This window comes from Anolis sagrei, chromosome 8 (assembly GCF_037176765.1).
Source record: "Anolis sagrei isolate rAnoSag1 chromosome 8, rAnoSag1.mat, whole genome shotgun sequence".
Taxonomy (NCBI): domain Eukaryota; kingdom Metazoa; phylum Chordata; class Lepidosauria; order Squamata; family Dactyloidae; genus Anolis; species Anolis sagrei.
The window spans coordinates 31,574,343-31,594,081 of NC_090028.1; the positions used below are offsets into that span (position 1 = coordinate 31,574,343).

Here is a 19,739-nt window from a genome sequence, read left to right on the forward strand (position 1 = left end):
GGTTTCTTCCTCTCTGATGTTTAGCTGTTAAAATTTTAGAGTTTTTTAAATCCTTGTTTCCACAGCAAGTCAATTTTTCTTACTTGTCTACATGGATTAACCAAAAAGTAGTGAACAGTTTGGATGCAGCTTATTCACAGGATACCAATATTACTCAGGTACCATCTACACTGCCATATAATCCAGTTTCTGAATCCGTATTATCTGCGTTAAACTGGATTATATGGTAGTGTAGACTATTATAATCCAGATCAAAGCAGATAATCTAGATTCAGAAACTGGATTATATGGCAGTGTAGATCCAGCCTTAGAACCACTGGCTACTAACGAAGAGGCTATGGAGAAGAGCAAAGTGAACGCAGGATGTGATGAACTTTCAACAGATGTATTCCAAAAAGGTTTCTATCTGCATTAAATTCTATGCACAGAATTCCCAATGACGTCAAAAAGATTAAAGTAATGCAAACTTCAAGGCATTTAGATTAAAACTATCAAGCAGCATATCCTGCATTATGTTTTTAAAAACAAAACAATAATTAATTGGATTTTTAAAAAGTCAAGAGCATTTTGCTAACTCTCTAAAGTGCAAATATTTGCAAAACAATGAGATTACAAAAATTTTAATCTTTTTATAACTGGTAAAAACAACAACGTAAGAACAGTAAATGCAATCCAAATATTATTTTTACCTCTTTTCAGGATCAGGTGCATGGGGTTGGTCTGTTGCTGCTTTGATCCACGAAGACATTTTAATTTCTAAATGGGATGAAAAAACTATTATAAATTTCAAAAACAAAATTTTAAAAATATATCCTTTGAATTCCTTTTATCTATCATGTTTTTCCAACTGCAAACAACAGTTAACCATTCAGTTTCATTTCCCTTCAGACTGTTTATTACATTACAAAATTTTCAAAAACTTAAAAAATTATAATCTTTCTTACTATAAAATTAACAGCCTGGCAAATTACATAAATACACATACTAAGATATTAATAGTAAATTAGTTTAGTCTTTTTAACGTCTTCTTTCACCACCTTCACTGGAGACTACAAAAACAGATACTAGATCAAGCAGACTTGGGTTTCTGGGTAGTAGAAGAATAAAGATATATAGTAGATATAATAAATTTTTGGTAAACTTGATAATCAAAACGCCCAACAATAAGTTTTACCTTCCCTACTCCCTAATGTACACTATGGTATATAATAATAATAATAATAATAATAATAATAATAATAATAATAACAACAACAAAATCATCATCATCATCTGGTTAAGACATGTTTTGGTGCCTCGAATGTTAGCCCTATTCCTGGGTATATTATTATTAATAATAATAATAATAATAACAATGCTTTATTTATATCCCACCCCCCTTCCCGAGGGGACTTGGAGCAGCTTACAAGAAAAAAATACAAATGATTCCAAAAATGGCATCAATTTCCCCTATGAGCTCCAGTTTTCGAGATACAGAACATATGGGTTGCTGTGAGTTTTCTGGGCGGTATGGTCATGTTCCAGAAGCATTCTCTCATGACATTTTGCTATGGCAGGCATCTTTAGAGGTTGTGAGGTATGTTGGAAACTAGGCAAGTGAAATTTATATATCTGTGGAATGTCCGAGGTGGGAGAAAGAATTCTTGTCTACTTGAGGCAAGTGTGACTGCTGCAATTGGCCACCTTGATTAGCATTGAATGGTTGATTCCTGCCTGGGGGAATCCTTTGTTGGGAGGTTTTTTTTAGTGTTCCGCCTTTATTTACTCTCCTGATTTAAAAAAAAATACTGGTAGCCAGATTTTGTTCATTTTCATGGTTTTGATTTTCATGAAAATGAACAAAATCTGGCTACGAGTATTAAAAAAACTCTAAAATCAGGACAACATTCACACTTGCCTCAAGCAGGACAAGAGTTTTTTCTCCCACCCTGTACATTCCACAGATATATAAACCCCACTTGCTTAGTTTCTAACAGACTCCTCAACCTCTGAGGATGCCTGCCATAGATGTGGGCAAAATACCAGGAGAGAATGCACCTGGAACATGGCCATACAGCCTGGAAAACATGGAACTCCCAGTGGCACAATGGGTTAAATCCTTGTGTCGGCAGGACTGCTGACCAATAGGTCAGCAATTCACATCTGGGGAGAGTGGATTAAGCTCCCTCTGTCAGCTCCAGCTCCCCATGAAGGGGCATTAGATATCTGATGCTTGCCACAGATGCAGGCGAAACGTCAGGAGAAAATGCCTCTAGAACATGGCCTTATAGCCCGAAAAAACCTACAACAACCCAATAAATCTAATTCTTTTCCCAAACAGTAAAATAGGACCACCCCATGGATTAATAATTCTCTGTTGTGCTGTTGTGCAGACTACTTCAACCAGAGAAGTCAGCCATAGCAGAGCACCTGATGAACCAACCTGGACACAGCATATTATTTGAGAACACAGAAATGCTGGACCACACCAACAACCACCATGTCAGACTACACAGAGAAGCCATTGAAATCCACAAGCATGTGGACAATTTCAACAGAAAGGAGGAAACCATGAAAATGAACAAAATCTGGCTACCAGTATTAAAAAACTCAAAAATTAAAACAGCAAAACAACAGAGGGAAAACAATCAGGGACAACTAATCACCTCTCAATAAAAGATTGCTCCAGGCACTTCCGGGCTATCAAATGCTAATCAAGGTGGTCAGTTGAAACATTCACACCTAGCTCCAGCAGACAAGAGTCCTTTGTCCCATCCTGGTCATTCCACAGATATATAAACCCCTTTTTCCTAGTTCCAACAGACCTCACTACCTCTGAGGATGCTTGCCATAGATGCAGGCGAAACGTCAGGAGAGAATGCCTCTAGAACATAGCCTTATAACCCGAAAAAACCTACAACAACCCAATAAATCTAATTCTTTTCCCAAACAGTAAAATAGGACCACCCCATGGATTAATAATTCTCTGTTGTGCTGTTGTGCAGACTACTTCAACCAGAGAAGTCAGCCATAGCAGAGCACCTGATGAACCAACCTGGACACAGCATATTATTTGAGAACACAGAAATGCTGGACCACACCAACAACCACCATGTCAGACTACACAGAGAAGCCATTGAAATCCAATAAATCTAATTCTTTTCCCAAACTGTAAAATAGAACCACCCCATGGTTTAATAATTCTGCTGCTGTGCAGACTAGTTAAACTCTGAATTCACTTATTTTCATTCTTTGATGTTATTTTAATCTAGTTTTGATGGGACTTTTCTTCTCTATCCCTTTACTGCCCACTTCCCCTTTCTACACCAAAGGTCCATTCCCCCCCCCCCCCCCCAATGCATCACCTTCTTTTGCATGCGTAACATTATTGTGAAGAGTAAGACAGTTACTTGCTCACCATTATTTATGTTTTGCCAGATGTATATGTGGGTGACCAAATGCATTTATGGGGTGTGCTTTTACCTCCACAGCAAATCTCTTTTCTAATGGGGGACTTAGGCATCTCAAATATATCCTATGCCTACAGATAAAGAGCCCCAGCAAAATCTAATCACCTCTTCACAAAAGATTGCCCCAGGCACTGCCAGGCTGTCAAATGCTAATCAAGGTGGTCAGTTGAAACATTCACACCTAGCTCCAGCAGACAAGAGTCCTTTGTCCCACCCTGGTCCTTCCACAGATATAGAAACCCATTTTTCTATTTCCAACAGACCTCACTACCTCTGAGGATGCTCGCCATAGATGCAGGCGAAACGTCAGGGGAGAATGCCTCTAGAACATGGTCATATAGCCCGAAAAAACCTACAGCAAACCAGTGAATCCGGCCATGAAAGCCTTCGACAATACATTGAACACAAAGATTAAATAACCCAGGGCCCAATGCTCTGACTCACTGCTCTGGTCCCGGGGAAGGCCTCGTACTTCTTTCGCCTCCTGCCTCCCTTCTTTCTTTAGTCTCGGGCCCCGAAGGCGGTGTGGATGGAAGGCAGGCCGTCTCCCGCCCCTTCCCCGGCTCCTCCTCTTCCGAGATGGAGCATCCTCGGCCCGCCCCACGAAGGCGGAGGGAAGCGCCAGGCCTGCTTGCGTCAGCGAACGCGCAGCTACGACAGCGGCCGGCTGAGGCCTAGTCTGTTTCCTAGGCAACGCGTCGCAGGGAGCGCGAGGCTGCCATTGGCTGCCTGATCCGTTTCCTAGGCAACGGGGCCCTGCCTGGGAGCATTGCATCCTGTCAGATCCCTAAAATCTGAAGGAAAGCAAGAGTCACAGCCATTTTGCACCCAAATACCTGGGAGTCACTCTGGCCTGCCTCAGGGGAGCATGCTTGCTCCATCCACGTTCAACATCTACACAAATGACCAGCCACTGCCAGAAGGGACAGAGTTTCATCTATGCTGATGATCGTGCCATCACCGCTCAAGCAGGGAGCTTTGAGATGGTTGAACAGAAGCTCTCCGAAGCTCTAGGTGCTCTTACTGCCTATTACAGGGAAAACCAACTGATCCCTAATCCATCTAAAACACAGACATGTGCTTTTCACCTTAAGAACAGACAAGCATCCCAAGCTCTGAGGAGGACCTGGGAAGGAATCCCACTGGAGCATTGCAGCACAACCAAATACCTGGGAGTCACTTTGAACCGTGCTCTGACCTACAAGAAACACTGCCTGAACATCAAGCAAAAAATGGGTGCTAGAAATAATATCATACGAAAGCTGACTGGCACAACCTGGGGATCACAACCAGACACAGTGAAGATATCTGCCCTTGTGCTATGCTACTCTGCTGCTGAGTACGCATGCCCAGTGTGGAACACATCTCACCACACTAAAACAGTGGATGTGGCTCTTAATGAGACATGCCGCATTATCACAGGGTGCCTGCGCCCTACACCACTGGAGAAATTACACTGCTTAGCCGGTATTGCACCACCTGACATCCGCCGGGAAATAGCAGCCAATAGTGAAAGGACCAAGGCAGTGACATCTCCAGCTCATTCCCTGTTTGGGTATCAGCCACCACGTCAACGACTTAAATCTAGAAATAGTTTTCTAAGATCTACAGGGACACTCACTGGAACACCTCAGCAAGCGAGAGTCCAAAAGTGGCAGGCTCAAACCCAGCACCTCAATCAATGGCTGATACCAAATGAGAGACTCCCCCCTGGGCACATGGAAGACTGGGCGACTTGGAAGGCACTGAACAGACTGCGCTCGGGCACCACGAGATGCAGAGCCAATCTTAAAAAATGGGGCTACAAAGTGGAATCCACGACATGCGAGTGTGGAGAAGAGCAAACCACTGACCACCTGCTGCAATGCAACCTGAGCCCTGCCACATGCACAAGGGAGGACCTTCTTACGGCAACACCAGAGGCACTCCAAGTGGCCAGCTACTGGTCAAAGGACATTTAATAGAATACCAAGTTTGCAAAAAAAATTGTTTTTGTTTCGTTTTGTTTTTTTATCTGTTTGCTTGTTTTGTTCTGTTAGAAATGAAATACAATGTTCTGGTTGACACGATAAATAAATATGCGCAAAACAACATATTTATTTATTATTTACTTTACTTGTATACCGCAGTTTCTCAGCCCAACAGGCGACTCAACGTGGTTTACAACAAGGATAAAAATCAATCAGCGATATACAATTTAAAACCATAAGAGCATAGTATACAATATTGACACAACAATAAACAACACAATACATCTCATAACTAGAGTCGTGATCCAATTCGTCGTCCATATTTCCATTCCTGTAATCATCACATTCATTGCACTGTTTATCCGAATGCCCGTTCAAACATCCAAGTTTTTAATCTTCTTCGAAACACCATTAGCGAGGGGGCTGATCTAACCTCCATAGGAAGGGCGTTTCACAGCCGTGGGGCCACCACAGAAAAGGCCCTGTCTCTCTTCCCCGCTAGCCGCACCTGTGAAGCAGGCGGGATAGAGAGCAGGACCTCCCCAGAAGATCTTAGGGTCCTGGCGGGCTGATAGGCAGAGATACGTTCGGATAGGTAGCTTGGGCCAGAACCGTTTAGGGCTTTATAGGCCAACGCCAGCACTTTGAATTGAGCCCGGTAGCAAATCGGCAGCCAGTGGAGCTGGTGCAGCAGAGGAGTTGTATGCTCCCTGCGCTCCGCTCCTGTTAGTATCATGGCTGCCGAGCATTGGACTAGTTGGGAGCTTCCGAGCCATCTTCAAAGGCAGCCCCACGTAGAGAGCGTTGCAGTAGTCTAAACGGGATGTAACCAGAGCGTGGACTACCGTGGCCAAGTCACACTTCCCAAGGTACGGGCGCAGTTGGCGCGCAAGTTTTAACTGTGCGAATGCTCCCCTGGTCACTGCCGAAACCTGAAGTTCCAGGCTCAGCGATGAGTCCAGGATCACACCCAAGCTGCGAACCTGCGTCTTCAGGGGGAGTGCGACCCCATCCAACACAGGCTGTAACCCTATACCCTGTTTGGCCTTACCACTGACCAGGAGTACCTCTGTCTTGTCTGGATTCAATTTCAATTTGTTCGCCCTCATCCAGACCGTCACAGCGGCCAAGCACCGGTTCAGGACCTGGACAGCCTCCTTAGTAGCGGGTGGAAAGGAGTGACAGATATACACAAATATATACACACATATACACACACAAAATACATATACACAGACTAGGCCACAGCAAAGCATGGCAGGGGGTGGCTAGTTTTAAATAAAATAGAAAGAATTTTCAATACTGACCTGAAATGCACAGCACTGTCAAACAAAAATCTGTATTCTCTGGTTAACTGACGTTGTTTATCAGATTAGAGCATTTTTCTCCAGTTTCAGCTTTGCAACTGTCTTTCACCAACTCCAGAATCCTCCTTAAAAGGTTTTGTGGTTAGGAATAGCTTTTCAAAGCACGCATGCGCACTGCGATTTGCCCTTACCCTCACAGCTTCTCGGCTTTCAAGGAATCCGTCCAATCAAAGCGGGGCTTGCTAGAGAGAGGCGGGCCTGCGGCTAAGCATTGTCCAATAGAAAGCTGCGTTCGGTGTGAAGGAAGTCAGAGAGCTGACGGAAGCACGGAGAAGGAAGGGGAAGTCACCAACTGAAGGCTTTGCTATGTCTGTAGGCCGCGGCTCTAATAGAGTGACAGTCTGAGAGTTTTTCTTCCTTTTTTCCCTTCACAATGAACTCTCTGGAACAGGCAGAAGGTAATATTGAGAGGTTATAATAATTTATAATCTTGGGAGGGCAATAAATGCAAATACAGGCTGAATATGTCTTATCTGACATGCTTGGGACCAGAATTTCTGATAATAATTATTATTGTTATTATTTTAATGTGTTATTGGAAGTTTTCATGGCACATTGGGTTGCTGTGAGTTTTCCAGGCTGTGCGGCCATGTTCCAGAAGCATTCTCTCCTTATGTTTCGCCTACATTTATGGCAAGCATCCTCAGAGGTTGTGAGGTCTGTTGGGAACTAAGCAAGTGGGTCTTTTATATCTGTGGAATGATATCCAGGATGGGACAAAGAACTCTTGTCTGTTGGAGGCAAGTGTGAATGTTACAATCGGCCACCTTGATTAGCATTAAATAGCCTTGCAGCTTCAAAGCCTGGCTGCTTCCTGCCTGGGGGAATCCTTCTCAAAAATAAGTACAAATTACAACTTGAAACCTACAACATAGAGACATTAAAACAGAACTGAATATAGAATTAATTAATCAAATGGTTAAAGTCACTCAAACCCATTGAAAACTATAGAAAATATATATAATGAGATCTTTGCGATTTCTTATTATATTCTAACACACACATTAGTCACATCATTAAATGATTTTAACTGTTTTTAAATAATGTATTGTCGAAGGCTTTCATGGCTGGGATCACTGGGTTGTTGTAGGTTTTTCCGGGCTATATGGCCATGTTCTGGAGGCAATTTTTCTCCTGACGTTTTGCCTGCATCTATGGCAAGCATCCTCAGAGGTAGTGAGGTCTGTTCGAAGTAGGAAAAATGGGTTTATATATCTGTGGAATGACCAGGGTAATGTTTCAGCTGATCACCTTGATTTGCATTCAATGGCCTGGAAACACCTGGGGGGAATCTCTTGTTGAGAGTGATTTTATGTGCCTGTTTGTTTCCCCTCTGTTGTTTTGCTGTTGTAATTTTAGAGTTTTTTAATACTGGTAGCCAGATTTTGTTCATTTTCATGGTTTCCTCCTTTCTGTTGAAATTGTCCACATGCTTGTGGATTTCAATGGCTTCTCTGTGTAGCCTGACATGGTGGTTGTGAGTGTGGTCCAGCATTTCTGTGTTCTCAAATAATATGCTGTGTCCAGGTTGGTTCATCAGGTGCTCTGCTATGGCTGATTTCTCTGGTTAAAGTAGTCTGCAGTGCCTTTCATTTTCCTTGATGCGTGTCTGGGCAATGCTGCTGCGTTTGGTGGTCCCTATGTAGACTTGTCCACAGCTGCATGGTACACGGTAGACTCCTGCAGAAGTGAGAGGATCCGTCTTGTCCTTTGCTGAACGTAGCATTTGTTGGATTTTCTTGGTGGGTCTGTCGATAGTTTGTATGTTGTGTTTCCTCATCAGCTTCCCTATGCGGTCAGTGGTTCCCTTGATGTATGGCAAGAACACTTTTCCTCTGGGAGGATCTTCATCTTTATTCACACCTAGCTCTAGCTGAGAAGAGTCCTTTGTTTCACCCTGGTCATGCCACAGAAATATAAATCCTTTTGCCTAGTTCCAACAGACCTCACTACCTCTGAGGATGCTTGCCAAAGTGCAGGCGAAACGTCAGGAGAGAATGCCTCTAGACCATGGCCATACAGCCCAAAAAAACCTACAACAACCCAGTGATTCCGGCCATGAAAGCCTTCGACAATACAATATAAAAATTATTTTTATTTATTTATTTACAGTATTGATATTCCGCCCTACTCACCCCACAGGGTACTCAGGGTGGAACACAATGTATACATACATGGCAAACATTCAATGCCATAGACACACAACACATATAGACAGACAGTCAGAGGCTATTTAACATTCCAATTTTCTGGCCACCAGGGGAGCTGTCGCTTCACCATCCATCTGTGACACTGTTGAAGTACTTTCCGCATTCCCCGCATGCTTTTGCTGGAGATTTTTTAAGGCGTCGTAAATTTGTTAAATTAGCCTCCCCACACATAGGTGGTACCTAAATTTCCTACTTGACAAATGCAACTGTCTTTTGGGTTGCAAAGGTTGACAACAAGCTACACAAATTGGCCGGAAGCTCACTCCGACCTGGGCTGGCTTCGAACTCCTGACATTTCAGTCAGTAGTGATCTTAATGCAACTGACACCCAGCCAGCTGCACCACAGTCCTGCTGCTATAATGAGATCTTTGCGATTTCTCATTATATTCTAACACACACATTAGTCGCATCATTATATAGTTTTAACTGTTTTTTAAATAGTGTTTGGTTTAATTCTAAGAAATAATAATAATAATAATAATTACTCTTAATGTCCATAAAATTTAGGTTTTATATTTTACCTCTGTATATTTGTTATATGTATTTTAATAGCATTCCGCTTTATTTTGCCGATTTAACCATGTTGTAATAAAGAAAACATTATTATTGTTGCATTAATAATAATACTTTATTTATATCCCACCCTATCTCCCTGAGGGGACTCTGGATGGTTTACAACAGATATCAGCATATTTTTGTTTGTGTTTTTAAAAACATGTTAACTGTACCCGCAATTTGCTTCTGACACGATAAATCTATATAAATAAAAATGTAATGTTTGTCAGTGGGATTAACATAACTCAAAAACTACTGGACGAATTGACACCAAATTTGGACACAAGACACCCTGCCCCACCCTGGTCATTCCACAGATATATAAACCCATTTTCCTACTTCCAACAGACCTCACTACCTCTGAGGATGCTTGCCATAGATGTAGGCTAAACGTCAGGAGAAAATGCCTCTAGAACATGGCCATATAGCCCAGAAAAACCTACAACAACCCCAAAAGCCTTTTGCTTGCTTATTCATGACCTCTTCTCTTTTCTCTCTCAGTGTTCTCTAAAGATGTATCTCCACTGTACAATTAATACAGTTTGACACCACTTTAACGGCCATGGCTGAAGGCTGTGGAATCGTGAAAGTTGTAGTTTCTAGCCTTCTATCCCAACAAATAAAAAAGTGAGACTTTGGCTGTAATGGAGGTTCTAGAAGGCTTTGCCTGTCAAGCCGCAAAACGGATTCCTAAAACTAAATAGATTGCGGTCTCAATCTTTCAGATCTCAAGGCTTTTGAAAGGAGGCTGACTGAATACATTGCTTGTCTACAACCAGCAACTGGACGATGGAGAAGTAAGTGATGGGCTTTCCATAGGAATGTATCTCATAAATTAGAGCTTTCCAAACATTTCATGTTGGTGACATGCTATTAGAAATTCATCTTTTCATGACATAATAATTCAGTTTTCCTAGCAAATCAAGTATTAAACTAGCTTCTAGAAGAGATATGAACGTGAAATTTTCCTTGCCACAACATTGTGTTTCTTCCATTTGAAAGTTGAACTTCCTTTTTTATTGTTTATTTATTCATTTATTTACAGTATTTATATTTTGCCCTTCTCACCCCGCAGGGGACTCAGGGCCGATTACAATGTATATATACATGGCAAACATTCAATGCCATAGACACACAACATATATAGACAGATACACAGAGGCTATTTAACATTCCAGCTTTTTCATGAGGGTATTCTGGCCACCCGGGGAGCTGTTGCTTCACCGTCCATTTGCGAAGTACTTTCTCATTCTTTGCATGCTTGCTGGAGATTTTTATGGCCTCGTAATTTACCCTCCCCGTATACGCAGTACCTAAATTTCCCACTTGACAGATGCAACTGTGTTTCGGGCTGCAAAGGTCGACAGCGAGCTGCACAAATTGGTCAGAAACTCACTCCGACCAGGTCTGACTTCAAACTCATGTCCTTTTGGTCAGTAGTGATCTTAATGCAGCTGACTCCCAGTTTCGCCACAGTCTCGGTAAATCCACACAGTGCTATTTAATTGTTCCACGTGAATGTGTATTTATACATTATTTGTTATTTATAAAACACATTCTGTTATTTAAAAATAGATTTTAAAAATGGAGGGTTTTGGGGGGTGGCGGGACGGATTTATAGTATTTCAATGTGAAATTAGCTTCGAGTTAAGAGCAATTTGAGTTAAGAGCTCAATCACAGAATGAATTAAACACTTAACTCAAGACATAACTTTGGCCAGTTTATTCTGCACATTAATCGCCGTGTGTGCATCAAATGCGTTGCTTCTAACTTTTCCATTTTTTTGTCAGTAATTCTTATAGTGGTATCAGTCTGTACAGCAACAGGGGCATGGAACTGGCTAATCGACCCTGAAACACAGAAGGTAGGTAATATCTTACATATCCTGTGTTTCCATTTATCTGAATTGGTGTTACAGAACTTAATTCGTTCATGCCATGTGTTACCAAGTTCTGTGTCCTTATTGAATAATGTAGCAGGTCTCTTTGAGGTGAATTGACATGCTATGGTTAGTGCGGATGAAAAGGTTCTTATGGTGAGAGATCCTGTTAACTCATCTTTGAGTTTCCATTGAAAAAGAAGAAGCGGGATATAAATAATAATAATAATAATAATAATAATAATAATAATAATGAGGATTTAAAGATTGAACTGCAAAGACTCTGGCACAAGCTAGTAAAGGTGGTCCCAGTGGTGATCGGCACACTGGTTGCAGTGCCTAAAGACCTTGGCCTGCACTTAAACACAATCGGCGCTGACAAAATTATCGTCTGCCAGCTGCAGAAGGCCGCCTTACTGGGATCTGCACACATTAAGTCCTAGACACTTGGGAAGTGTCCGATGTGTGATCCACTACAACAGCCAGCAGAGTGTCTGCTGTGGACTCATCTTGTTGTGTTTCAAATAATAATAATAATGTCAGTATCTCTGCTTAGGACTTCATTGAGTCTATCTAGCTGTGAAGGATTCACCACTTGTTATATGATCATATTAAATGAATTTAGAGTTAACATTTTCCTTTCAGGTTGTTAGTTAATGCTACAAGTAGAATAGAACTTTTCCATTTTTCCACTGTTTGGAAAAAGAGAGTTTCCGAATAACTGGAATATAGGACAGGCCTTGGACTACGATCTGGATTACGTTATTTTAATTGATGTTTTAATAATTAATGTTTAACTGTATGGTTTTAATTGTATTTGCTTATTTTTATATGTATTGGCATCAAATCACTGCCTGCTATAAGGTCGCCCTGAGTCCCCTTTGAGGGTGAGAAGGGCGGAATACAAATATGTTAAATAAATAATAAACAAACAAACAAATACAGATGTAAATACTTTCCTTTTCTACCTCTCTCTCTGAGCTGATCTGAGTGACAGTTTTAATCTGTATTGTTGAAGGCTTTCATGGCCGGAATCACTGGGTTGTTGTAGGTTTTTTTGTGCTATATGGCCATGTTCTAGAGGCATTCTCTCCTGACGTTTCGCCTGCATCTATGGCAAGCATCCTCAGAGGTAGTGAGGTAGTTTTAATCTGAATTACACCTATATTGCTTGTACACAGAAACATTTGTAGACAGCAGCAATAATACCTTAAATGTCTACAAAGCAAACAGCTCTACTAAAGCAAGCATCAATTTTTTTTCATTTCACAATCATCTCTTTCAAATGGTGCATTTTGACAATTGTGTGTGTTTTTTCCCCAATAGGTATCTTTTTTCACCTCTTTGTGGAACCATCCATTCTTCACCATCAGCTGTATTACTCTCATAGGGTTATTTTTTGCTGGAATACATAAAAGAGTGGTGGCGCCTTCAATGTATCCTTTTCATTTTGTTTGACTTACGTATGTCTATCAAACACAGTTATTTATTGAACCATGCTCCAACAGGAAGTAATTTTAGCATAGTTATGTGCTTGGAACCTGTGATCTGTGGGCTACGTGTAAAGCCAGTAACCTCTCCCCAAAACCATGCTTGACTCTTCTTATTGTTTACTACCATTTAGTTGACTTCAATTTCTGTTGACATTATGAAGGAGATGCCTTCAAGTCACCCTGTAATCAACAGTCTGACTCCGTTCTAGCAAATCTCCTGGATTGACTCTGTCTACCTGTAATGTGGTCTTCTTGTTTTCCTACTGCCTTCTACCTTGCCAAGCATTATTGTCTTTTTTATTCTTATTCCTATTATTTTTATTTGCTGTTGAGTGTGAGGGAGGCAACCAACAAGACACTGCAACATCATGTTGCTGTGTCTTGTTCCAGAGGACAGGAGCAGGATTCAAAACGATCTTGACAGATTTGAGAGATGATTGGCCAAAACTAACAAAATGAAGTTCAACAGGGACAAATGCAAGATACTCCACTTTGGCAGAAAAAACGAAATGCAAAGATACAGAATGGGGGACAATGCCTGGCTCGAGAGCAGTACGTGCGAAAAAGATCTTGGAGTCCTCGTGGACAACAAGTTAAACACGAGCCAACAATGTGATGTGGCGGCAAAAAAAGCCAATGGGATTTTGGCCTGCATCAAGAGGAGCCTAGTGTCTAGATCTAGGGAAGTAATGCTACCCCTCTATTCCGCTTTGGTTAGACCACACCTGGAATATTGTGTCCAGTTCTGGGCACCACAATTGAAGAAAAATATTGACAAGCTTGAATGTGTCCAGAGGAGGGCGACTAAAATGATCAAGGGTCTGGAAAACAAGCCCTATGAGGAGCGGCTTAAGGAAATGGGCATGTTTAGCCTGAAGAAGAGAAGGTTGAGGGGAGACATGATAGCCATGTATAAATATGTGAGAGGAAGTTACAGGGAGGAGAGAGCAAGCTTGTTTTCTGCTTCCCTGGAGACTAGGGCACGGAACAATGGCTTCAAACTGCAAGAAAGGAGATTCCATCTGAACATGAGGAAGAACTTCCTGACTGTGAGAGCTGTTCAGCAGTGGAACTCTCTGCCCCGGAGTGTGGTGGAGGCTCCTTCTTTGGAAGCTTTTAAACAGAGGCTGGATGGCCATCTGTCAGGGGTGATTTGAATGCAGTATTCCTGCTTCTTGGCAGGGGGTTGGACTGGATGGCCCATGAGGTCTCTTCCAACTCTAGGATTCTATGTCTTATGTAACATTTATGCAATACTGATTGGTCTTGTGTACATTGTATTGGGTGAGTTGGCTAATTTGCAAAAGACCCTCATAAATGTACAGCAGTATAACTTACTAGCAGCAGCATGACCCAGCACCACTAGCCCAAAGTGATAAAAAGTACAAAACACACAGACCAATGTTATCTCTTCCTTAGGAGGCTTTTCTTTATAGCAAAATAATATGGTTGCACTGTTTACAAGAACAAAGTTTCGCCGGAAGAACATTTTATACCAGTCATACGAATAAGTACGTTTTATTTTCCTTGTCCACATTTTTCCCAATTTTCTTACCTTCCCAGCATGCCGTTTTATTTTCCTTGTCCACATTTTTTCTCAATCGTTCAAATTGATTGTGTGGCCAATACTGGCCACCCATTTTACCATACAGTCCTTTACCCTTTCTTTTTCAGTCTCCCATTCAAATAATTTTTTTGTAAATGTTTGTAATAAATTTGTTTTGAGTCTGTAACACTTTATCCCAGGGTTTCAAATAAGGAAACAATTTTAAAATGATAAAGAAATAGGCTCCATGGACAAGGATTTCCCCTGGGGGAATTCAGGCTTGATTTGCTCCTGGGCCCATTTATTTGTCTTTTTGACAGATCAGAACTCTCTTCCAGCACTTGAAATGAGTTGATTCTCTCCCAATCTTGTCCTCATTTCCCTGTCCCCATTCCCCTGTTCCTCAGCTATTTCCTCTGGATTGGCTAAGCAGTGGTGATGCAGGAAGAGGACTGTTACCTCTTATAGCATCATGAGTTCGTTCCGTTCTGTAAGAAGAGGAAGACCCTTCTTTACAGTGCAAAATGGGAGCACAGTGAACTGACAGAGTAATAAGAGAAATATTTTCTTATCTTCCCAGCTTGCCTTTTTCTCGCTCTACATCCCCAAGAGAGAGAGGAAAGGATTTTTTGAGGGCGGGGGATGCTATTGTGGTGAAACCTTTGGGTTTATCCCTCTTTCTCTCTGTCTCTCATGAACACATACATATGCACAGAACTCCAGGATTATCTACAATAGAGTGCCACTAGCTTCCCTTATGGCTGGTGAGGCCAACGATCCTTCCACAATTGCTCCGAAAGTCTTTTCTTCAAAACTAGTTACTGTCCATGGACTCAGAGCATCCAAGACATATGTTTACTTTCTCGATTTGATAGAGCCACAGGTATACGTTCTCAGCTAGTCTGCCACACAGTCTATCATTTTCCTTTGACCTATTCTGTACAGCATAGCGGCTCGATGTCGGACGGTCTTGGCAGAATACAATATGTCCTGCGATGACGTAAGTGGCTTTGGTTTCCTTGGCTGAATGTGTCGCGTCTGTTGCTGGAAATAGAACTATGCTCTGGGGAGAGGGCAGCACATTTCCCGGGCCACTTTTCCTTTCCCCTCGCCTTTCTAACATTTATTTATTTATTATTTATTTATTTACGACATTTATATGCCACCCTTCTCACCCCAAAGGGGACTCAGAGCATTTACTCTCTCTATATACACACACACACACACGAGGGGTATTTTTAAAGTAAGGTCCGTTGGAACATAAGTACACAATGAAAGTTTATTTCAAAAAAGTAAATTTATTTTCAGAAAGTACATACTTCACTCCATTTTTCGACATAGTTGCCAAGTTTGTTCAAACACTTATCATACCTCTGAACCAATTTTTAAATACCCTCTTCATAAAAACTTGCTGCCTGCTCCAATACATAAATTGTCTGTAATCAAAGAAGGGCGACCGGAGCGGTCCTCATCATGGACGTTGTCACGGCCATCTTTGAATTGTCGTACCCACTTACGCACTTTGCTTTCACTCGTAACAGTATCACTGTACACTTCACAAATCTGTTGATGAATTTCTGCAGCAGGCAGGTTCCTTGCTGACAAAAACCGTATCACTGAGCGAACCTCACATGCGGAGGGTGAGTTGATAGTCTTAAACATTTTTAAAGCACAGAACAGAACCGTACAGGTTAGCTACAGAGCGGAAACTGAGCACAGTTGTTCCCGAGGCATGCCGGTACACGACGCACGCGCTCGTTGCGGTATGCGCGCAAACTACTAGTGTCTACAACAAAACGGACCTTACTTAAAAAATACCCCTCGTATTTACTAGGATTAACAAAGGTAGAATTTAATAAGAATGAAGAAACACACATATACACATACACATACATACATACATATACAAGTTAATGTTTATTTTACTTAAGTGATATTTGTCTTTACTGTTCTAATGTAGCACAAAGGGGTTCTTAAGACCATCAGTATAAATAAAAAGCTAATGTTCGTTTGTGGGATTAACATAACTCAAAAACCACTGGACGAATTGACACCAAATTTGGACACAATGCACCCATCAGGCCAAGAAGTGACTATCACTCATTAAAAACACTGAAAAACACAGAGGAAGGGACTTAAAAAGCCAAATAAAAAATAAAAAAAAACATTGCAACGCATGCACAAAACACATATATATACACAAATATATACACACACAAAATATATACACAGACTGGGCCACAGCAATGCGTGGCAGGGGATGGCTAGTTATTAATGAAATCTGAAATATATACAGAAAGTCTGTACAACACTGATGATTAAAAATGGGTTCTTTTCTCCACAGACTGGAAAGTTAATATTGAAACCCCGGCTTCATGTCCAATGACACACGGTTTGCCTTCAGCTCTGTCTGCCGTCTTGCAAACATGACACAAAGGACTTTTCCTCGACCCAGTGAGGACAAAAAGAACTGTGCGGTGTGCTCACGTCTTAATGGTTGACGGCAGACGTGGGAAACATTGGCTGTGGTGCATCTCCTTGCCTTCTGCGTCCCGTGCGTTTGCAGTATTGGTATCCCTTTAACACAGAATATGAGACTCGGTTGTTTTTATAATGTACAGATCACTGTAAATAGAAAATGGAACCAGTATTTGAAGAAGTCCTTACATTTGCCATTCACATTGTACGATTATTGATAGCCGAATCCAATTCCTGGCTTATCTTGTCCGCCACCAGTAGCAAAGCCCTATCCGAAGATAACGTCTCTGTACATGTTAGTTTTTGTCACATAGGATACAACGGCCTCATTCACACAAAGAATCAGCCAGAAATTACTTGTTGTTTCCGCATCGTACCCTGTTTGCGAGTCACAAACCAGGAATTGGATTGGTATGTCGTGTTGGGCTGTTTTTTTGCTAATGATTTTCTTATTTATGGACCTTTTTATGGGAGGAATCAATTGGGGACAAACTGAGCAGACTGCAGATGAATCTTGAATTCTGGCCTATCGCTTCAGGCAAATATAGCCAGAAGGACTTTAGTTCCCTGTTTCTACCTGGAGCTTTTGAATAAATGCAATGCACTGCACCCTGAAAGTTACACTGTGATCCCCACAAAACTAGTATTGCTCAACTTAAAAAAAAGGAAGTGCCACAAGTGTGTTTACACTTAGGATTGATTTAGATTGCCCTTTGTGTTCTACTTGGGTCTAGCAAAGGCTTAATGCTAGGAGGAAATTGGGAGTATTCCACAAACTTAGGGTCCTTCCAGACAGTCCCTATATCCCAAGATCTGATCTGTATATTTCAGATTATCTGGCAGTGGGGATTCATATAATCCAGTCTAAAGCAGAAAACCTGGGATCAGATCCTAGGATATAGGAGTTGTCTGGAAGGGCCTTTACATTCTCTTTTCCATTGAAAAGTTTTTAAATATCCATCAGAAGGTTTGCTTCATCCAAAACCAGTCTCGAATTCGCTCCTAAGGGCCCTTCCACACAGCCCTATATCCCAGAATATCAAAACAGAAAATCCCACATTATCTGAGTGTAAACTCAAGTAACCCACTTCGAAGCAAATATTGTGGGTTATTTTTCTTGATATTCTGGGTTATATGGCTGTGTGGAAGAGCCCTAAGTTGTGTTTTGGGGATGCCTTTGGTTAGCAGAAATTTAATGCTTTGGCAGGACAATGAATACAAAGGAGTGGCCCTGGAGAATGTGCAAGTTTCTAGCATGCTTCTGCTCAGAGCATATTTTGAGTAATTTGCCACCATTACATTTTCCCTAATGAGGCCATGTTGAAATTTGGCTGTATTGTGTTGTCAGAGGCTTTCATGGCCAGAATTACTAGGTTGTTTTGAGTTTTCAGGGCTGTATGGCCATGTTCCAGAAGCATTCTCTCCTGACATTTCACTCACATCTATGGCAGAGAGCCTCAGAGCTTGTGAGAAACTAAGCAAGGGATGTTTATACATCTCTGAAAGGTCTAGGATGGGAGAAAGAACTGTGAATGTTGCAATTAATCACCTTGATTACCATAGCAAAGCATTGCAGCTTCAAGTCCTCGCTGATTCTTGCCTGGGGGAATCCTTTGTTGGGAGGGGTTAGATGACTAACAGTATTTTTTTTTTAAAAAAAACACTCAACTTAGGACAGTAAATAAAGAACAACACTCTGAAAACAGGGAATTCCAGACATGATTTTGTTCATTTTCATTGTTTTCTTCTTTCTGTTGAAACTGTCCACATGCTTCTTGTAGATTTCAATGGCTTCCCTGTGTAGTCTGACATAGTAGTTGTTAGAGTGGTCCAACTACCTGTACTTTAAAAAAAACTCCAAAATCAGGACAGTAAATAAAGAATAACACTCTGAAAATAGGGGAATTCCAGACATGAAACTATCAGGGCCAGCTAACATCTCACAACAGAGGATTCCCCCAGGTAGGAATCAGCCAAGCCTTGAAGCTGCAAGGCTTTGCAATGCTAATGAAGATGATTAATTGCAACGTTCACACTTGCCTCCAAAAGACAAGAGTTCTTTCTCCCACGCTGGACAGATATATAACCTCGCTTGCCTAGATTCCAATATACCTCACAAACTCTGAAGATGCTTGCCATAGGTGTGGGTGAAACATCAGGAGAGAATGCTTCTCAAGGATGTTGGCCTTTGGGATCAATTTGAGCTCCTGAAATGGCTTCAGAATTGAATTCATCATACAGAGGGAGAGTGGTGGAGTCCTGAAGCAAATGACATGGTGCAGAGGTAAAATTGGAGCTTAGAAATGTGGTCCAAATAAATAACTTTCCACGTTCTGTCAGCAGCGAAACTACAATCAGATTCTCCCTTTGTTACATAAAAGTGTTAGAAAACAAAAAATAAGGACTGTATGTACAGAGTATGATCTTGAAATATTGTCAAAGAAGACATTTTTAAATCCATAATGTGCCTTTTTTAAAACCCCGATTGAGGCTATTTTAAATAGCTTTAAGAGCACAGAGCGATTAGTGGAGTGAGGCATGTCTTCATACAATCAAGAATTACCTTTCAAAGTTCCTGGAAACCCAAACTGTAGTCGCACCAATGGACTTTGTACGATCCCAGCAATCAAACCTTGTGCTCTTCTCCATATCTCTTGTCCCATCACTGTTTTAAAGTTGCTATATGTCTTTTTTTTTTTTGTGCAGGAAATGTATATTGAATAAATATTTTAAGTATAACAGTATCCTTGGCATTTTAAAGAAATCAAATAAGTGTTTTATATTGAGCGT

General features: G+C 41.3%; 2 protein-coding genes across 3 annotated transcripts in view; one reads left to right on the forward strand and one right to left on the reverse strand.

The window, feature by feature from the left end:
• LOC132782952 (nuclear receptor coactivator 5-like) overlaps positions 1-6,903 on the reverse strand; it is a 36,795-nt gene extending 29,892 nt beyond the window's left edge. The window contains exons 1-2 of one of the 2 annotated variants that reach the window (XM_060787951.2): positions 6,727-6,903; positions 690-756 (exon numbers count right to left, since the gene is read on the reverse strand). In XM_060787951.2, coding sequence (XP_060643934.2) covers positions 690-748 — 59 coding nt within the window. In that variant the 5' untranslated portion in view covers positions 749-756; positions 6,727-6,903. Of the gene's footprint in view, positions 1-689; positions 757-3,893; positions 4,128-6,726 lie in introns of those variants that run through there. The other variant, XM_060787953.2, reaches the window with a different exon arrangement.
• Positions 6,904-7,032: 129 nt separating this feature from the next.
• CNEP1R1 (CTD nuclear envelope phosphatase 1 regulatory subunit 1) lies at positions 7,033-19,693 on the forward strand. Its single transcript, XM_060788253.2, has 6 exons — positions 7,033-7,184; positions 10,278-10,349; positions 11,344-11,417; positions 12,759-12,868; positions 15,417-15,471; positions 16,816-19,693. The coding sequence occupies exons 1-6, from the start codon at positions 7,160-7,162 to the stop codon at positions 16,855-16,857; spliced, it is 378 nt and encodes a 125-aa protein (XP_060644236.1). The 5' UTR covers positions 7,033-7,159; the 3' UTR covers positions 16,858-19,693.
• The last annotated feature ends 46 nt before the right edge of the window (positions 19,694-19,739 follow it).